This window comes from Meleagris gallopavo, chromosome 16 (genome assembly GCF_905368555.1).
Source record: "Meleagris gallopavo chromosome 16, MGAL_WU_HG_1.1, whole genome shotgun sequence".
Lineage (NCBI taxonomy): Eukaryota > Metazoa > Chordata > Aves > Galliformes > Phasianidae > Meleagris > Meleagris gallopavo.
The window spans coordinates 3,260,715-3,278,356 of record NC_139419.1 but is presented as its reverse complement, the minus strand read 5'-3'; the positions used below and the strand labels follow the sequence as shown (position 1 = coordinate 3,278,356).

The 17,642-nt window shown below is 48.9% G+C and overlaps 1 protein-coding gene across 4 annotated transcripts in view; it reads left to right on the top strand.

Annotated features, from left to right (window-relative positions):
• Positions 1 to 466: 466 nt before the first annotated feature.
• The window catches only part of TTYH3 (tweety family member 3), a 71,122-nt gene continuing 53,946 nt past the window's right edge, over positions 467 to 17,642 (top strand). For 3 of the 4 annotated variants that reach the window (XR_014886716.1, XM_085237114.1, XM_085237112.1), the window contains exon 1: positions 467 to 735. Coding sequence is in view for 3 of the 4 variants with exons in the window: in XM_085237114.1 (XP_085093240.1) it covers positions 613 to 735 (123 nt within the window). In the remaining variant the exon portion in view is untranslated. The remainder of the gene's footprint in view (positions 736 to 17,642) is intronic. The other variant, XM_085237113.1, reaches the window with a different exon arrangement.

Below are 17,642 nucleotides of genomic sequence, written 5' to 3'. Positions count from 1 at the left end.
ATTGTGCACCGCGGTGAGCTCGGTGTGATGGGGCGTGCTAGGAAACCGCATGAGGAGCCTCTAGACACCTCGGGGCTGAAAATTCCCGTCCGTTTTTGGAAAAAGGGAGAACACGCTCGTGTTTGGACGCTCAGGACGCCAACGTCGAAGCACGCTGCACAAACGCCCGGTGCGGAGGCACGCCGAGCCCTCAGCTCAGCACCTCCCCGCTCGGCGGAGCGCGGCGCTGCCCGAAGGTCCGAATCCGCGCGTCCCTCTGCCGCGGGACCGCAGTGCGCGGGGTCAGCGGGGGGAGCTCCGCGTCGGAGCGCCTCTCCTCAGCCGGGCCCGGCAGGTGGGCCCGCCCCGCACCCGCAGCCCCGCACGGGGGGGCCGCTCCCCTCCGCCGGAGGCTGGGCGGAGCGCGGCGGCGCCAATGGGAGCGGGCGGGCGGCGCCAGGCGCGGGGGCGGCGGAGCCTCTCGGCGAACAAAGAGGGAGCGAGCGGCGCGGCGGGAGGGGAAGAGGGAGGCGGGGGAGCCGGCCATGCGGGGCCGCAGGTGAGGCGAGGAGCCGGCAGCCCGGAGCGCTCCGAGGCCGGCGGCTCGGGGTGAATGAGGCAGGCGAGGCGGGCATGGCGGGCGTCAGCTACTCGCCGCCCTGGTGGGTGAGCCTGCTGCACCGCCTGCCGCATCTCAGCCTGCGCTGGGAGCTCACCGCCGCCGACTTCCGCCCGGACGACGCCGAGTACCAGCAGGTGAGCGCGGCGGTCCGAGCGCGGTGCCGAGGAGGGGCCGCGTCCCCTCCGTCCCGTCTCGTTCCCTGTCCTCCCCGCCCGGGTGCGTTCCGTGCCCCGGGGCCGCCGGGTCGGACTCGCCCGAGGGTTCGGTGCCGCTCGGTTGGCCGCGTGGTTGCGATGATCGCGGAGCCGCGCGCTCTGTTGTCATCTCCGAGCCGCCTCTCGGAGCCGCGGCCGCCGGGATCGGTCGGCTGCACCATTTTGCTTTTGGAGCGGACTCGTGCCGTCCTGGAGCCGCAGCCGCTGCTGCGGGAAAAAGGCTCCGGCCGTGAAGGTGCGGGCGGTGCTGCGGCAAGCGCGGCGATCGGTGCGAGGCGGGAGCGCGGCTTTGGGGGGTGATGCCGGTGCGGAACGAGGGGGCGATGTGTGGATGCTGAGAAACGTCTTTAAACCAACGACCGGAGCGGAACGCTGACCCGGCTGGAGCATTTGGGACTTCGTTGCGTGAACTTGCTGTGGTTCCCGTGACCGAGGGGCTCAATATGGCCACGTAGGGCCGTGGGCCGCAGGCAGCCCGCTGTGCCCCGTGCCCCCTCTAGGCCGGGGGGCTGCGTGTGCTGTGTGAGCTCAGAGCTCACAGCCAGCTGTGCTGTGTGACCTTTGGGTGCCCTGCAGGTGTGTGGATTTCACCTAGATGGCCCAAAACGCTCCTTGCAGCGCTTTGCGGTTGTGTTCGTTGCTCAGATAATTTTACTGTAATCACATTCAGACTTCTGCTCTCTCCTCCTCCTCCTCTGTGTAGTGCAGTGCTGCCCTTCCTGCCATGCTGTTCAGGACTCCTCACATAGCAGCCAATGGCCTTTTCAGTCTGAACATCAGCTCGAAAGAAAATGTCTTATCAAATCCCAGCCCAAGCATCTGGATTACTGCGGGGTCTGTCTCTGGGAGCACGATGTGAATAGCAGCTTCGCTGATTTCAGGGCTGGGGAGGATGGCCGACTGCTCCAGCAATGCAGGCACTGTTATCAGTGCTTATATAACCGCGCTGCTGCGAGTTGGCACTGGAGTTTGTAGCCACATAGATTAATTCTAAGGCAGTGAAACAGGACAGCTTAATCCGGGAATGGGAACTGTAATGCTGAGTGCTCTCTCATGCTTCAAATTGTTCTGAATTCTGGCTTTTTCCATTTGCTTTATTATGAATTTGCATCCCTTGCTCTGCTTGCAGCCAGTGCTGGCATAGTTTCCCTTCTCTTTAGGAACCTGTCATGTTATGGAGGCGGAATCATACAAAATCCTGAAAATAAGGCAGTCCACTTCTTGATTTAAATCCTGTCTATAGCTCTCTTCTTCTCTGAAGGACTCATGAGTTGGCCCAGTTTGTGCTTGTATTTGTTTTCTACTCTGTTTGTGGTTGATGCCCTCGTTCTGAGGGCATGTGAGCTGTCAGTGCCCACAGTGTGTGAGGTCACTGGGGGATGCTCGCTGGGAGCGTATGGGGATGGGAAAGGACAGAGCGTCCCCGGCTGCAGTAAGGAAGGATTACCTTTGCTAAACTGAAAATACCTTCAAGTTTCCATGACTTCAAGCCATAGAGTAGTTGGACCGCTGTCAATAAATTAGGCATACAGCAGGTCACCTTATCCATTCTCATTCTGATTCCATGCGAGGAAGGAAGCAGTGTGTCCTTTCTGGTTCTCAGGAGGAGATTTCCCAGTCATGAGAGAGGGAAAACATTGCTTCTTTTATAAAGTACTGTTTCCTTTTGGATCTTCTTAGCGAAAGCCCACCCTCTCTGTGCTCGTGTTGTGATGTAGCCTTTGAATTTTGATATCTGTCACCATTTGAACAAAATATGAGATCCAGTGACTTGGATGTGGGTGCTGTCCTGTCACCTGTTGGAGTGCCACGTGCTGTGGGTGAGGAGGGTACAGATGTACCAGGGTGTAACCTCTACCTGTCAGGGATTACTGTAATGCCTGAGCCTCTATTCCACTGAAGCAGCAGACACGCTGTTGTCCCCTGAAACCTCTCTGAAGTGCATGTAGTTCTTAGATAAGCATACACTGTCTGTGTTTGAAATCCAGGTCTCCTGATACTCCGGGTGGTGAGCACATCTGCGAGGACCCAGACTTAACAGCAGTTCTGCTGCTCTGTCCCACACAGCCCTGTTCTACAAAGCAGTACACTGCTGTGCACTGGCCCATCTGGAGGCAGCCCCCCCAACCAGGGGGCTTCTTTTGTCTGAGAGCTTGAGGGGTGCTTATGGTGATGCTGCCCAAGGGCTGGGGTTGCTGCAGCTGGGGGCTTTGACCGTGTACCTCCTTTACCTTGAGTTGCTCTTTGAAATGCCATCCCCTGGTATTATTTACTTCTTATCTTCTCCCACTGCATATCATGTTGTGCTAGGTTAGAACACTGCGTGCAGCAGCAGAACAAATCCTCCCACCAGGACTGAATTGTTTCAGTATATGCATGGCCTTCAGGCGATTGGCTTCCCTCTCAACAGTCTGAGGGCATCTTCCCCACTCAGGGGAAGGGAGGTGAGCTTCAGCCCAGGGTGAGCTGTGATCCCTCACATCTGGGGTTGATGTGCTGGTGATCCCATCCCTACCTTCATGTGCTGCTCCATAGAGCCATCCCTACACAGCAGCTCATCTCTCTAGTTCCTGCCCTCCCGTGAGTCACTGGGATTGAAGATATCTTGATATGAACAGTTTTGTTCTGGCTGTATTCTCATCTGAGTCATACTGCAGTGCTCTGCAAAGCCTTTTCATTGTGTAGTGAGTCACAAACTCTGGAGTGAAGGGAATGTAAAAATGGAGCACAGCCTGTGTTCCCTCTGACAATTCTGGTTTCTGTGCCTTTTGCTGCTGAACAGATAATGGCCATTGCAGCAGTACTGTCCACTTTCTGATTAACTCGACTGGAAAATGAAGATGTTCCTTAGACTGCTGGTGTCACTAACTTAATCTGTTGCTTGTGCTTTATTGTACAGCATTGAATTCACTTTATTTCTGAGAGTTGGTTAAGGTACTGCGGAGGTCACGTGCTGGAAGGTGCACAGTGGATGTAGGGATAGTTGTTTGAGGTGGGGCCTTTGGTACCAGCAGGAAAGGAACCTGGAATGCTTCTCTGTAGCTCTTATGTCTCGCTGTGAGCTGAGAAGTGCTCTATAAACAGTGAAGACAGACTAGATATGGCTTAGTGGCTTGTGGTAGCAATGGAAGGACAGTTGGACTAGACTTGGACTAGTTGGACTAGGAAGGGCCGTTCCAACCTTGTGATTCTATGATTCTAAGAGGAAAAGAGGCTGCAAGAAGCTGAGCTGTGGAGTACCTGTACTTCTGCTCTTCTTAACTGCTGCAAAATGGTGAAGTTGACCTGAATCTGTGTAAATGTGGGCTCTGTGTGAAGCAGGCTAGAGGAGAGCAAAACCCTCCAGCGTATCTTTGAAGTTCTTTCCTTGCATCCCAGCAGTGCCGCTTCTGTTGCGCACAGACAGTAGGTGCAGGGGCAGCTGAATGTGCATGGGGAAAAAGCCTGGATGACGGATTCCCACCAGTTCAGAAGCACAGCCATGCTGAAGGTATCAAAGATAAGAACAGGGCTGTGCTCCAGTCCGTGGTTTTGAGATGGTCTATCTGATACTGTCACCCAGGAGGTTCTTTGTATGCACTGCTCGGTGCTGTGATGCAGTAGTATGTTTTTATCCCCTGATATATATGTGCTGGGGGACCCAGCAGCGTGAAGGGCTATGTAAACCCAAGGGTGCTGCCTTTTGTTGGCTTGCAAACTCATCCATGTGTGTTTCAACGTGTAGGCAAGAGTTCAGCACGGAATTAATTCTGTCAGGTACTCGCTGGCTCTGTGAGGCTGTTTCCCTGCACATAACAGCTAATGTCGTTCTTTGGAAGTATTTCTTGGCTGGGGAACCACGGTGAAGCCTGAACTGCCAAAAAACTTGGATTAGAGAGATTGTTTTAGAACTTCCTCTACTGTACTGGCATCTTATTTCAATGCTGAAACCAAGAGTCTTTCTGTAAATTGGGAACATGTGTCTTAGTCAAACTGGATGACGTGTTCTTGTCTAGTTGGCTCCCAGTCAACGGGTAATGGGCCTTTCTGAAGGGGGTCAGGCTGAAGGCTGCATTTGGGAACAGCTGGACCTCTTCCAAAGCCTGATCAGCATCCCGCTGCAGCATTCGTTTCTTCACACTTTCAGAAAGGTTAGGTGACCCTGGTTAGCAGAATCCAATGTTTTCTAATTATGCTGAAGTTGCTTTCAGATTTTGAAGAACTAATGGTAAATCCCTGCTTCCCTTTTCTCATCAGCGTTGGTTGCATGAGTAACCGTGTGCTCACACATCAGCCCCACTCCAGTCTGTTTGATCTGAGGGAACTGCAGCACAATGGCTGGCCGAGAAATGTGGAATTGAGACAGTTTTTGATGGTTGATTTACTGAAGTAAGGCACAGAAGGGTTTCTGTATACCATACATCCAGTTGCACAGCAGCATATGGTATACAGACAGGGAACGAAGTCAACCTCTGCCAGCTTTCTGTCTGCAGCCGTACTTTTTTGCTGACCCATGCTGTGCTGCTACGTTTTCAGATGGTCTCCTGAGGGCTCACAGTTTCTGGAAACCCTGACTGTGGATTGCTGCACTGTGGTCAGAGAGCAACATTTCTAAACGTATGGTTTTAGCAAACCTAAGTATGCACAGAGGTAAAGGATGGCTCGGGGAAATGTGGAATGCATTGTGAAGGAAAGAGATCAGGGTGTGCAGAAGTGGAAACTCTTTGCTGTGTACGTGTAGAATCCTGAAAGTATTAATCCTATGCAGAGAAGATGTTGCCAGCCCTGCTGAACTTTCCAGTGCAAGGAAATCCTTATGCTGTGCCTGGCTTGGGCAGCATCATGCTGCTCTCAGCTGCACCAGTGGAACCAGTGCTAAACCAATGCTCTGCTCACACAGTGAGCAGCTGCTGGCACCTTGCTGGCACCTTGGCACAACTGAAACCAGTTGTTCTGTTGAAAATCTTGTTGTTTTTTTTTCTTTCTATGAGACCTGTGTCTCCTGATCAGGTCTGAAGCACAAACAATGTCAATCTTAGGTGCTGCATCCACCTCCTCTGAGAGCTGGAGGTGTGTTACACTTGTGTGCACACAGGTGTCTGTTGGCTTGCAGCAAGTACTGCTCAAGAACTTACAATTTTGCCTTTGCTTTCAAAACAGAGTAAGCAGAAACAGGAAATGCAGATGAGGTTGTCTGAAATAGTTTGCCACCGAAATGATGCAGCTGCTTAGGAAGCTTCTTTTTGGTGTCTAGATACAAAGCCCGACCACTGGTGTTCTGCAGAAAGGACCATGGAAATCAAATAGTTCACTTGATCTTTTTTTTTTTTTTCTTCTCCTTGATTCTTAATGCCTTTTCTTTTTTTTTTTTTTTTGAGGGGAGCAGAATCCATGCTCTTCCAGTTAACAAAAAGCCTTTGTTTGAATGTTCATCCAGTAAAACAAGCAATGATTCAAGCAGATGTTGGTGTGGAATTTATTGCTGCTTATTTTTCATTATTAGGGAAAGTGAGAAGTTCTCACCCAGAACATATCTCATTAGGCATGGCTGGAGATTAAGGGTGGAAGTCAGGTGCTTTCCTCTGTCTTAATCCCAAGGCTTTGAATGTGGATTAAGGGAGCTGCGCACAACTCTTCTTTATCTCTCTCACTTGTATTTTGGATTAAATTTATTTTTGAACCTGTAAACAAAAATCTGTCAATTGAGAATGAGTCAGACGAAGATTTGGTGCCTTTGTCACACTGTGTTTCTTGATGCAGCATCTTTGGTCAGCTGAAGGATGGGCATCTCCAGACCTCTGGCATCTCTTTCCTTTTTTTTTTTTTTTTTTTCTTCCCCTTTTTCACTTATATTTTCCTGCTCTCTCTTCCAGGACAAGGCTAATTTTACACCTCTTTCCTGCTAGTTCCCACTCACCTGCACACTTAGTGGTGCAAAGCTCTTATAACTAAGCTCCTGATGACTGTCAGCTCTCCTCTGGTCTCTGTTTTGTCTTTTAGCAGTAAGCTTTCTACCAGCTACACTGAGATTTCCCATTCCCCTTGAGTGGGTAGGAGAACTTGGCTTGGTTTCAGCTGAGCGAGGTTCCCATCGCTGGGGGAAGGGCCGTGGTGTCTGGGAATTTCTTTGAGATTCGGACAGGGCTTGAGTAACCTTGAAACATACCAGGATCGGCTTCTGAACTGAACTTTTTAAACCAGCTTGTGCTCTTGAGACATGGATAAGGCTTAAAATACTTGGAGACGTACTGATGTGCTGGAGGGTTGTCTCAAATAATTAAACACCCCATAACTGCTGCCTTCTGAGCAAGGCTGTCTGCTGCTCGGTGTGCCATCCTGCTGCCTGTTCACTGGAGATGATGATTAGCAAGGCAGGTGAACGAATCTCGGAGGAAGATTGAGGTCATGCAAGACTTGCTGTCCTGGAGATGCACTCAGATGACAGCCTAAAAAAAGTGGCTGAGAAAACTTGTTGCATGACTGCAGTGAGAGACCAGGAATTGGTTACATGTATTCCCAACTGAGAGAGAGCCTTAGCTGCACTGTGAGGGGGTCAGCAGGTACCCAGCAAATAGTCACTGTGCGGGCAGGGTGCTGCTGATGCTTTCTCCTCTTTCCTTGTCTTATCCTATATAAATACATATGTTTATAATATAAAAGCCAAACTCAGCACACTTTCATACTGTAAAGTCTTTAATCTCAAGCTTTTTTTCTTTAGGTTTCTGGTGGTGATCAACTTGTAGTTTTTTCAACATCATGGGATCTTTGGTTAGCCACAAATGTGCGTGCTCCTGTAAAGCAGTCATTTGTGTGTGCTTGGGGCTGCAGGGCTGTTATTCTCTTGCCAAAAGAGCAGAGGAGGGGGGGGAAAGGTTAGCATGTGTAGGTAGGGAGGTTGATGTAACTCAGTCCTGATACTTATATTGCTTCCCTTCTCTGTGCACTTGGAAATGATGGTAACATTTAGAACAACTTTTGCTTTTCCATGGCCCTGGGCTTGTTAGTTCTGGCAGATGTAGCTGTGCCAGGCTTCTTGGAGTTATCATTTGAGCAAGGAAGCATATTTTACTCCAGTGGTGAGAGCAACCCTGCAACCAAGCAGGGGAAGGAGCTGCCCCTCATCCTGGAGCTGCAGCTCAGATTGGCGTTTCCTTGCTTAGAATGCTATGGGCTGGCTCTGCCTGGTCAGTCCCATAACAGTGCCACACGTGCATATGCACCAAAGTCCTTTGCAGTGTAAAATTAGGGATGAAAGATAGTGCTGATCAGTCCTGACAATGCCGGGCTTATTCCTGGATGGGGAGACTCTGGCATGTGGAGAATGGATGTTTCACAAATGTGCACCACATTCAGATGTGTTGTTATGCCAGTGCTGGTGTCTGTGCATGGGCACCCTTTTCAGTCTATAAAACGCCGCTGTTCATGCGGTGAATTTAAACAAGCCTGCTATTCAACACTGAAATTCAAAATAACTCCAAAACCCAAATGGAGGCACTTGAGTTGCATAATGGTGTCTGTTACAAGAGGGCTCTGGCAGATGATGTAATGCCCCTCAGATAATGGCGGGCTGTGGGAGAGGAAGGGGGTCTGGGTATGGGTAATGGTAGCAGAGCTATCTGTCGGGTGTTAATTAGCCAGCTTGAGTAATCCCAAGGTCAATTGGGTTATAGTTGTGCATGTGGAAGAAAAAAAAAATACTTGTTGCTCAGTGCTGCCTGTTGTTTCTGGCAGTTATAATTTTTTAGTGTCCATAGGCAGATTGATGGGCAGAGCAGGACCTCGCTGTGCATTAGGCTTGCTGTTTGGGGTGGGTTCTCCTGCAGCCTCACAGTGCTCCCAAGCTCCCAGTGAGGCTGGCTGTGGCTGCTGAGAGCACTGGGACCACAGTGTGCCTTCCCTTCTCATTGCTGCAATTGTTGCTCTTTGCATCTGGGCTCAGCCTGCAGCTCTGTTGTTTGAGCACTCATAACAGATGACTTTTACTGTTCCCGAGGCCTCTGGCAGTTTTGTGGTGTGTTGCTTTCCTTCCTCTAAGCTTATGTTGAACTATCCCTTCCTTGTGTCCTTCATTCTAGGAGCAGCCCTTCCTCCTGTTGCTGTGTGCTGACAGTGCCCCTGCACCCCTCTCTGGCTGCTGTAGGGGGATGGGGTGAGGCTGCTTCCCTGCCCTGCTCCTCAAACCCTTTCTCCCCTGTTTTACAGTATTCACTCCAGGAAATGCTGAGAAAGTTGAGAGTAATGGAATTCATGAAATTCAAGCTGTGCTTCAATGGAAACGTGTTTTCAATTTCTGCCTCCTTGGGAGCCCAGCACTGTACTGCAATTGTTAGAGCTGGGGGTTGGGGCTGGGATGAATGGAAGTGGAAGCAGCGCTCGGTGCATCCTGCACTGGGCCTGCCTGCTCTCTTGCACTGCAGGACTGCTGTGTGATTTGTGATGGCTGCATTCAGCTGTCCAGAAGGCCCAGGCCTCTTCCTGTGGAGTTCACTCTGGCTGTAAGGCCTGAGTGGCAGCAAGGTGCTGTGTTGGGATGTGACAGAGGGACCGGGAGCAGAGAAAGCCCCTTGGAGTGTCCTGCTGCTGACTTAGGGTACAAATTAGAATGGTGACTGGAAAGCTTTTGGTAAAACTCATTAATTCATTCCTTCTTAAATTAGATGCCCAGCTACGGGCTTGTAATTCTCAGAGCCTAGGAGCAATTGTAGTTGTGACAAACTGTGCTGCATCAATCGCAGAACTCTGCCTTTTGGTAAACGGACCCCTGTGAGCTCTTGGTTCCCTTTTGGAAGGGTAGAACAATGAAGGAAGCAGCTGAGATGCTCTGTGTGTGACCTGCTGCATCAAACCTTGTGGTGGTAATGAAGAGGAAAGGGTGGAGCTGCCCTGCTGATGTGCTGCTTTTTGGGGAAGGTGTCATCAGATAACTTTCAAGTGAAGATGGAAGGAGAGGAAATGTAATAACTTACACAAATGTCTTCTAATCAAACTAGTTTCTTCTGGAGTTCTACTCTTACAGTAAGAATCCAATGAGCTGCTTGCTGGCTTTGCACACACAGCTTGTTTTGCTGTTTGGAATTGGGAAGCAGCTGAGTTCTAAAACAAAAAGTACCAGGTGCTTTTTCTTGAGTCTTCTGGGGCATGAAAATGATAGTAAACTTGCATCGTGTTGAAATCTCTTCCTGTTTTTGAAAGGAGGAAGAAAACTTTGTTGTATGTGGCCCCAACAACACATGACTTGAGCCTGAGGAGAGAAGTCTGTACTTCTGGTAATTTTGGAGGAGAACTGGATGGAAGGTTAAAAATCCATCAGAGAGAGTTGTTGTTTCTACCCCCATTGCAACTCTACTTGTAGTTCAGATTGCTGAGTGCAGTGGTAGATCCTGAGAATAGGATCTCTGTGTAGCTTCGGACTGACAGGCTGTCAAGTGTGAGCAATGCTGGAAGGCAGAGACCCAGAACAAGGCTGTGGTGGAGATAGTTGGCTGTCACTGTGCTTAGACAGACACAGTTAAAAAGACAGGATGTTTTCTTTTCTTAGAATTTGAACTTGAGTAAGGTTAAAGTCAATGCCTTGGACTACAGTGGACAGGAGTAATTACACAAGGCTATATCAGATGTCCTCCATTCATAATGACAAGTGTAAATGTACATGTTCCCTTAAAAGGAAAACTTCTAATTGCATTAAGAGGCAGAAAAAAAGAATCATCTGTGTTGGTCTTTTTTTTTTTTTCTTCCTGTCTGATGTAGTGGAAAGCAGCACTAGCACATCCAGCGAGGACAGAATGATTTACTTGACACTTCTCCTGTAGCTAAACAGAAGCCTTTACTTTGGATGAGAGTGCTGTTCTCAAAACACCACATAATGTTTCCTGTGTGCCTCGTGCTGTTTCAAAATGTGACCTGTGTTTTGTGTCCTCCCATCCCTCCCTGCAGCCTGAGTTCATGCAGGTGTATGGGCTGAGCAGTGGAGCTGGTTGGGGCAGGGCGCCATCCCTGAGCTGAGGTCCAATTCTGTGTGTGTGTGTGCAGGGAAGTTCTTGCAGATTGAACTACAGATGTGGAATCAGCCTGAGTAGGCAAGCTGATGGCAGCAACTAGTTTACAACATTGATATAGCCTTTTGTTCCAGTAAGTATAACAAGGCGAAAGTCCTGGTTGACCTCAAGACCAGGGCCAGGCTTGGTGTGTTGATGGGCTTGCTTTTCCAAAGCATTGTAAACACTTTAAATTAAAGGGTGAACTAAAGGTGATGACTACAAAATCCATCCAGTCCCATTGAGGAAATACTCACTGTGGACACACAGTGCTTGAGGATGTGTTCCCAGCGCTGTGTGAGCAGGCAGCTCTGGGAGAGGCAGCGTGTTGGTAATGCTGGGAGCATGCTGCTGAGGTGTAAGTAACGAGGCCGGACAGTTTACTGCAGCTCTGCTGTTTTTATTAGTGCAGCTTTAGCCTCGGGCAGAGCGGAGGTTATGGGGAAAGGAGGAAGGGATGTGCTGTGAACTTACATCCTCTCCCAGCAGATGATGAGAAGCAAGGTATGAGGATCTCCTTACCCTAATCCCCACTGGAGCACTAATTCTTCTTGTTCCTGTACATCTTTCTTAACTCTGAAGTTCTTACTGAGGCAAGTGCTGCTGGGTCACATGCATGCCTCACTCCAGTGCCCTTTCCTCTTCTTTGGTGTTTGTGTGGGTTCTGTTGGTGTCTGTTAAAATTCAGTTGCCTGCTGTTCATTTTTTCCTCAATAAAATATTGATTTCTGAGAGTGCTGTTTGTCTTACTACAGTTCCTAAGTACATTAAATAGCTATTTGCTAGCTATTGTGCCTTCTGCCTGTGACTGACCTACCTCTTCATGTCTTCCCAGTGCTGAGGAGCACTGCAGCTCAAGGCTGCCTGGTGTCTGAATAGCTCTGCTGATGGCAATGGAGCACAGCCAGGGATGGTGTCCTCTGGGATCAGAACAGCAGCACATCGAGCGACTGAGATGTAGTTCTGCAGATATAACCCATGGGCAGGACTTTCAGCACTTAATAATTACATTAGGTTGATTTGTGCTGTCTTTGTTAAGAATAACCTTGTTTACTTGGTGCAGTTTATTAAGGGTTCTAAGAAGGAACCACTGACATCCTAGCCCAGTTTGTTCTTTCCTTCCTGCCCACAAATGCGTACAACACATTTCTGATACCAAAACTAGCTGTGCAGGATTTCTACTTTGGAGATGTTCTCAGCCTCTGCCTCACTGCTGCCTTCTGGAAACCCATCAGTCTGTTCTGAGCAAGCAGGTCCTGAGTGCTCTGTGCAGCTGCATGCAGACTGGTCAGCAGAGAGCCTGCCTCCCATGTGCTGTGAGCATAAAGCCAATTCTTCAAGGGCTGACACTATTACATACAGCTTCTGCAAATGACAGTGTAACCTTCAGCTTAGTAAGTAGAAAAGTGCCTTGTTTGATTTCTGGTGCTAGGACTGGACTCTGCAGGCTGCCTGGGCTGCTCTCCTTGCTGTCTAACATGTAACTTCCAGCCAGCCCCTCTCCTTGTGCCCCTGCTAATAGCAGAGCTCTGCATTCCAGGCACGTTCTCATCCCGCCCTGCTCGCTCGGGCTGGGTTAGTCATGCATGTCACTGTGTGTCAGATCTGCCTCTCTCTGCTCTCTGAATCCTTGCTTTATAAAAGACAGTAATCAACAAAAGGGTGGTTAAAGATGCAGAGCTTGGTTATAGGCTCTTGTCACCTCTTTCACTGTGATCATTGACTAAAGAGAGCGTTTTGAGCACAGAAGAAATTCCAGGGTCCTGGGAAAGTGGCTGAGGCCCCCCTGCTCAACTGTGGAGCACTCACTAATTTTAGTGAGTGCCAGTGATGTGACTGTGAACCACCTGTTTTCTAGGAGAAAACTAAATGAAAGCTTAATGCTGTGCCATTCCTCACAGTCAAATTGTGCCTCTGGGAGTTACTGTTAGAGCTCCCTGTCACTGCATGGGGATTGTGTCATGTCTGTAAGAGTATGCAGCAAACTGCATGGGTTCCTTTGCTTGCACATCTTTCACCTGCAGGTATAATCTTGTGGCCACTTAATCACTTCCATAGCAACCAGCCTGTCATAAACAGGATTATGGTGCCAGTAAGGGTGCAGGGCATGGAGAACCAAGGCAGGGAGTCTTCCCTCATGCAAATACCCTCACTGATGTGGGATAAGGAGGACGATGCAGAGAGGTGTGCACTGGGGACGCTCTGTTTATGTGCTGCTGGGGAGCCTCCACATCAGGAGGTGGGAGGAGGACACGTGTGGTGGGAGATGAGTCCTTGAACTGCCTCAGGAAGGTGAGCCCGTGTGGTTGGCCAACCTACGTAAGCACCATGCAGAGCCCGAGATGTAAGTGCTGCTGTGCCTCAGCCAGTGTGATTAAAATCTCAGAGACCAGGGGCATGTTGTGACCATCTAATTTTGTACCTGCCTTCTTCATACTCCCCTCATGAGAGCATCCTAGGTTCCCCGCTCTGGGTGGGGTAAGATTATTCTATTACAAAGTACTGATTGCATTAATTCTATTAGTATTATCATAGAATGACCTGAGTTGAAAAGGACCACAATGATCATCCAGTTTCGACCCCCCTGCTATGTGCAGGGTCGCCAACCAGCTGATCAGGTTGCCCAGGCCCCCATCCAGCCTGGCCTTGAATGCCTCCAGGGATGGAGCATCCATAATCTATCTGGGCAACCTGTGCTCAGAGTTAAATTAAAATGCTGTCTGAGAACATGCTCCATCTTAATTTCTGTCTTTAGTTTTGTTTGAGTTGGCAGTTTCACTGTTGAAGATGATGGAAGGAAGGAGAAAAATCAGAAGTTTCTTTACCTTCTTTTAGCATTGAAGGCTGATGGTGTCCTGTGAGATTCTTCTGCAGGCCATAAGGAGAAGTTTTGTAGGAAGTTCAGGTTGGATATTAGGAAAATGTTCTCAGAGCGGTGATGAACTGGCTCAGGCTGCCCAGGGGGATGTGGGGTCGCTGTGCCTGGAGGTGTTCCAGAACCATGGGTGTGTGGCACTGAGGGATGTGGTCTGTGGGGATGGGTTGATGGCTGGACTAGGTGACCTTAGTGGGTCTTTTCCAACCTTTATCGTTATAAACAGAAGTAGAACTCATTTGCTTACACACAGTTGTTGCTGGAGGTATCATGGTGGGGTTTATGCTGCTTGGAGTTAAGTGAGAACAGTTACTGAGTGCTTTGTAAGGGTGTCTGAGCAAATGCCCTGCTCTGCTTTGTTTGTAGTTCATGCACTGCTTACTTTCATTCAGTGAAAGCTCCATGAAGCTCCCAGAGTTGTTGCAGATATTTGCTTTGTCGCTTCAGGGAATCTTATCTCAGGGCTGCTCAAATCTCCTTTCTAGAGGATTGCTCTCACTTCTTGCAATGTTTGGGTGATGTAACAAATGGTTTGATTGCTTCAGTGAGGCAAAAGTACTGCTTGGCTCTTTCCCAGCAGCTTTAACACCTGCTAAAAGGTTGAAGGATTCCAGGCAACTGCTGCCAACCCATCAAGGCTTTGAGAAGTCTCTTGTCAGAGATCCAGCATTTTGTATATGTTGGGAGTTGGATATCATTCCCCATTAATCTAACGCAGTTGGTCTGAGCAGTTCTAACTCTGCTGCTCACACTATTTCTGTGTTGCTGGTGTGTTCAGGGAGCTGATGGGAGTTTGTGGCATGCGATTGTAATCACTGGTGTTGAAGTGAAAGAAGTGAAGTAGGCTTAGGAGGGCATGGCAGTCATCTTTGTACCTTCAGAGAATCTCCATTGGCTGTAGTTTTACTGTGGGTGGGGTGGTCAATGAGGTCATCCTCTGTCATACGTGTTGCTTGGGAGTTCCTGAACAGCCCTGCTTGCAAAGTGGTGAATCCTACTTTGTGATAAGCTTCCAAAGTGGCAAATTGCTGATTGCACAGGTGAGGACCCTTGGTGCTTCAGAAAAGCTGTTTTCAAATGCAGAGTAAATTGTGAAGAGAAATGTAGGTATGAACACGGCAGGTTTCTATGAATCCAAGGAAAGCCATTAATCTGGCAGAAGACAACTGGCTGAAAGTCCATGCAGCCGCAGAGTGAACTGGAAGACACCTGAGTTAAAAATAAACGAAGAAGGAAGTGGTTGGCAAACGGAGTGAGGAACCAAACCCCAATTCCTATGCAGATCTGATGAAAGCGCATTTCAGGAAATGCAGCAGCCAGAAAAGCTGATGGTGTATTTCTATGTTCAGCACTGGGGAACCTGTAAGGTCAGAATGCTGACTGGATAGCAGCTGTTTGGCTGGAGTGCTCCTGGCTTGCTGTAGCTCTCCATGCAGAGAGAGAACCTATCTCAAGCACTGGTTATTAATCTAAAGGTAGCACTGAGAAGATGCGGCAGTAAGGCTCACAGCATACCTAGCTAGAGATGAAACAAAAACAGCTCAGGACTATTCTGAGAGAGGGGAGAAGCTTCAGTCAGTTGGGGTTATGCAAGCAAATGTACTTCCTTTTCTCTTCATAGTTTTGTGCACAGCGAGCAGTGTTGCAGCTGCTGTCTGAGGGGAAGCTTCAGTGTGTTTAAATTTTCAAGGTCAAAAGCACAGAGCTGCTGAGTGCTGTTGGTGGGGGATGAAGCACTTCTGAAATGTGGGATGGATGAGGCAAGGTCTGGAGAGATGGGGTAGCTCTGTATCACAAGTGTCCAGAGTAGCTTTCATTTCCCAGTGTAACGCAGTATGAATAATTGCAGAGGATAAGCTGACCACAAGTGGGAAGCAAATTTTCAGTACCTTTACCAACGTACAGAGTTCCCTTTGAGCTTCTGGGGATCCCTTTTTCTGTAGATGTACTCTGGCATTTGGTGCGCCCCTGCATCAGCAAACTGTGCATTGGGTAGCCCTGGAGCACTGCTGGCAGGTGAAGGCACACCATGACGATGCCGTGGCAGCAGGGGCTGATTCCTGCTATCGTGGTACTAACACCCATTCTCCAGGCCCAACCTAGAAGCAGCAGCTCCAGGTAACAGCTGCACAGCTCAGACAGCACAGAGGGGCAAGATGTGGTGGCAGAAAGTAAAGAGGCACTGATCTACGGAGCTCCAAGCAGCTAAAGCTGCAGCAGAGCGTACAGTGCTTCAATTCCTGCCTTGAACGCTGATCCAAGCAGCGCTCTGCTGTAAGGTGGGTGCTTTGCTGTAATGCCTTCCCAGCTGTTGCTGCTATGAAAACAAATGTCAAAGGACTCCATTTCTGACAATGGCCCTCTCTCAAGGCACTGCAGTGCTGAGAGCTGCTGGCTTAGCATAGCAGGGGCGGCTCAAAGCAGCTGATAAGCGCTGAGCATTTCCTGCTGAAATTATGACCGAGTGACTTAGAATTCTGCTGCCTTGCACATTTTTCAATCCCTGACGTTATAGCCAAACCCTGGTTGCCTCAATTGTCACCACATCCTCTTTTGCATCTGTAAACCGCAGGAGGATTTCTTGGTGTCCAAATCTGCAGCGCGTGCGGGTTGGGGTCAGTAATAGGAGAGGTCACTTCGTTCTGGGAACTGTAAAGCATTACAAAGTGCTTCCTTTCCTGTGCTGTGTTTTGGAAAAGTATTCTTTATAACCCAGGGAAGCAGGGCGCTGTCAGATTCTGTTGGTGTGGTGTGTTTTTTTTTCCCCTCATTGTTCAGGTGCTTAGCTGTGCTCCAAGAGAAGGTTTATTGTTGCCTTTTTCTTTACCAGTTGAACAAGTGCTTTGAAGTTTTGCTTTTAAAATAAATAAATAAATAAACAAGCTGCCTTGAGCTCCTGCAAGTCAATTCAAGCGAACTGACTTCAGCTTTATCTAGCTTTACACACAAGAGATAGCGTGGCTATGCGCAGTTTCAACTTTGCTTCGTGGTTTTGTGCAGCACTCTGCACAAAGCTCAGCACTGAAAAGCTGGATGTTGTTAATAGCATCATCAAAGAGAGAGTGATTGTTTGAACTGCTGGGGGAGCAAGACCTGTGTGCATTGGAGAAGCTGTTTCCTGCATCAGTTGTGAATAAATCCTTGCTGAAGACTTGCTCGTGTGTTCCTTGTTGCACAGCGTTCTTGTACAAGAGTGAAATAAACTTCTGATAGTACTATATTCCAACAAACCAGGAGTTATTTAAAATTGGATTTGGGCTTTAAGCATGCATGTTTATGTGTTTAGTCCTTTTCAGGCAAGACCTCAGTGGAAAAATAGTGCAAGACTGTGGCTTTCAGTACCATATTATTTTGTGTAAATGGGACTTGAACATGAGGACCTGTGTGGGGAATCCTAAAACTGATGCAACTCTCCCATCCTCAACCAACCGTGCAGCTTCAGCCCTTTAATTGTGCTTGTCTGAGGTGGAAGTTTGTGGCTTCTGAGGTCATTGTTACTCAGTCCCCAGCCAAGGGAAGGCAGGAGGGCATGTCTGGGTTGGTGGCATAACGCTCTGCCCCCAGGGCTGCCCGGTGATCACACAGAGATGCTGATCTGGCTGTGGGCAGCTTACAACACCATGCAGAGGCAGGTCTGAAGTTACAGGATAACTCGCCCTGCTGCTGACCTGAGCTGTTCTACAGGCTTGAGGTCAGGGTATCTGAGCTGTTGCAACCTGAACAGCACCGAGCCCTGACCCAGATATAAAACACAACTTTCTTCTTATTATCTCTCTGTTGTAACCCTGGTGTGGCTCACTGTGCCTGCATACAGGGCCACATTGGATGTTGGGTTGAAATGAAGGGCTATATCAGTTCTGCAGGTGAACTCCCTGGTGTTTGAGTATTCTGTTGTGCAATATGTAACTTTAGTCTGCCGCTGGGAAAACACTTCTACC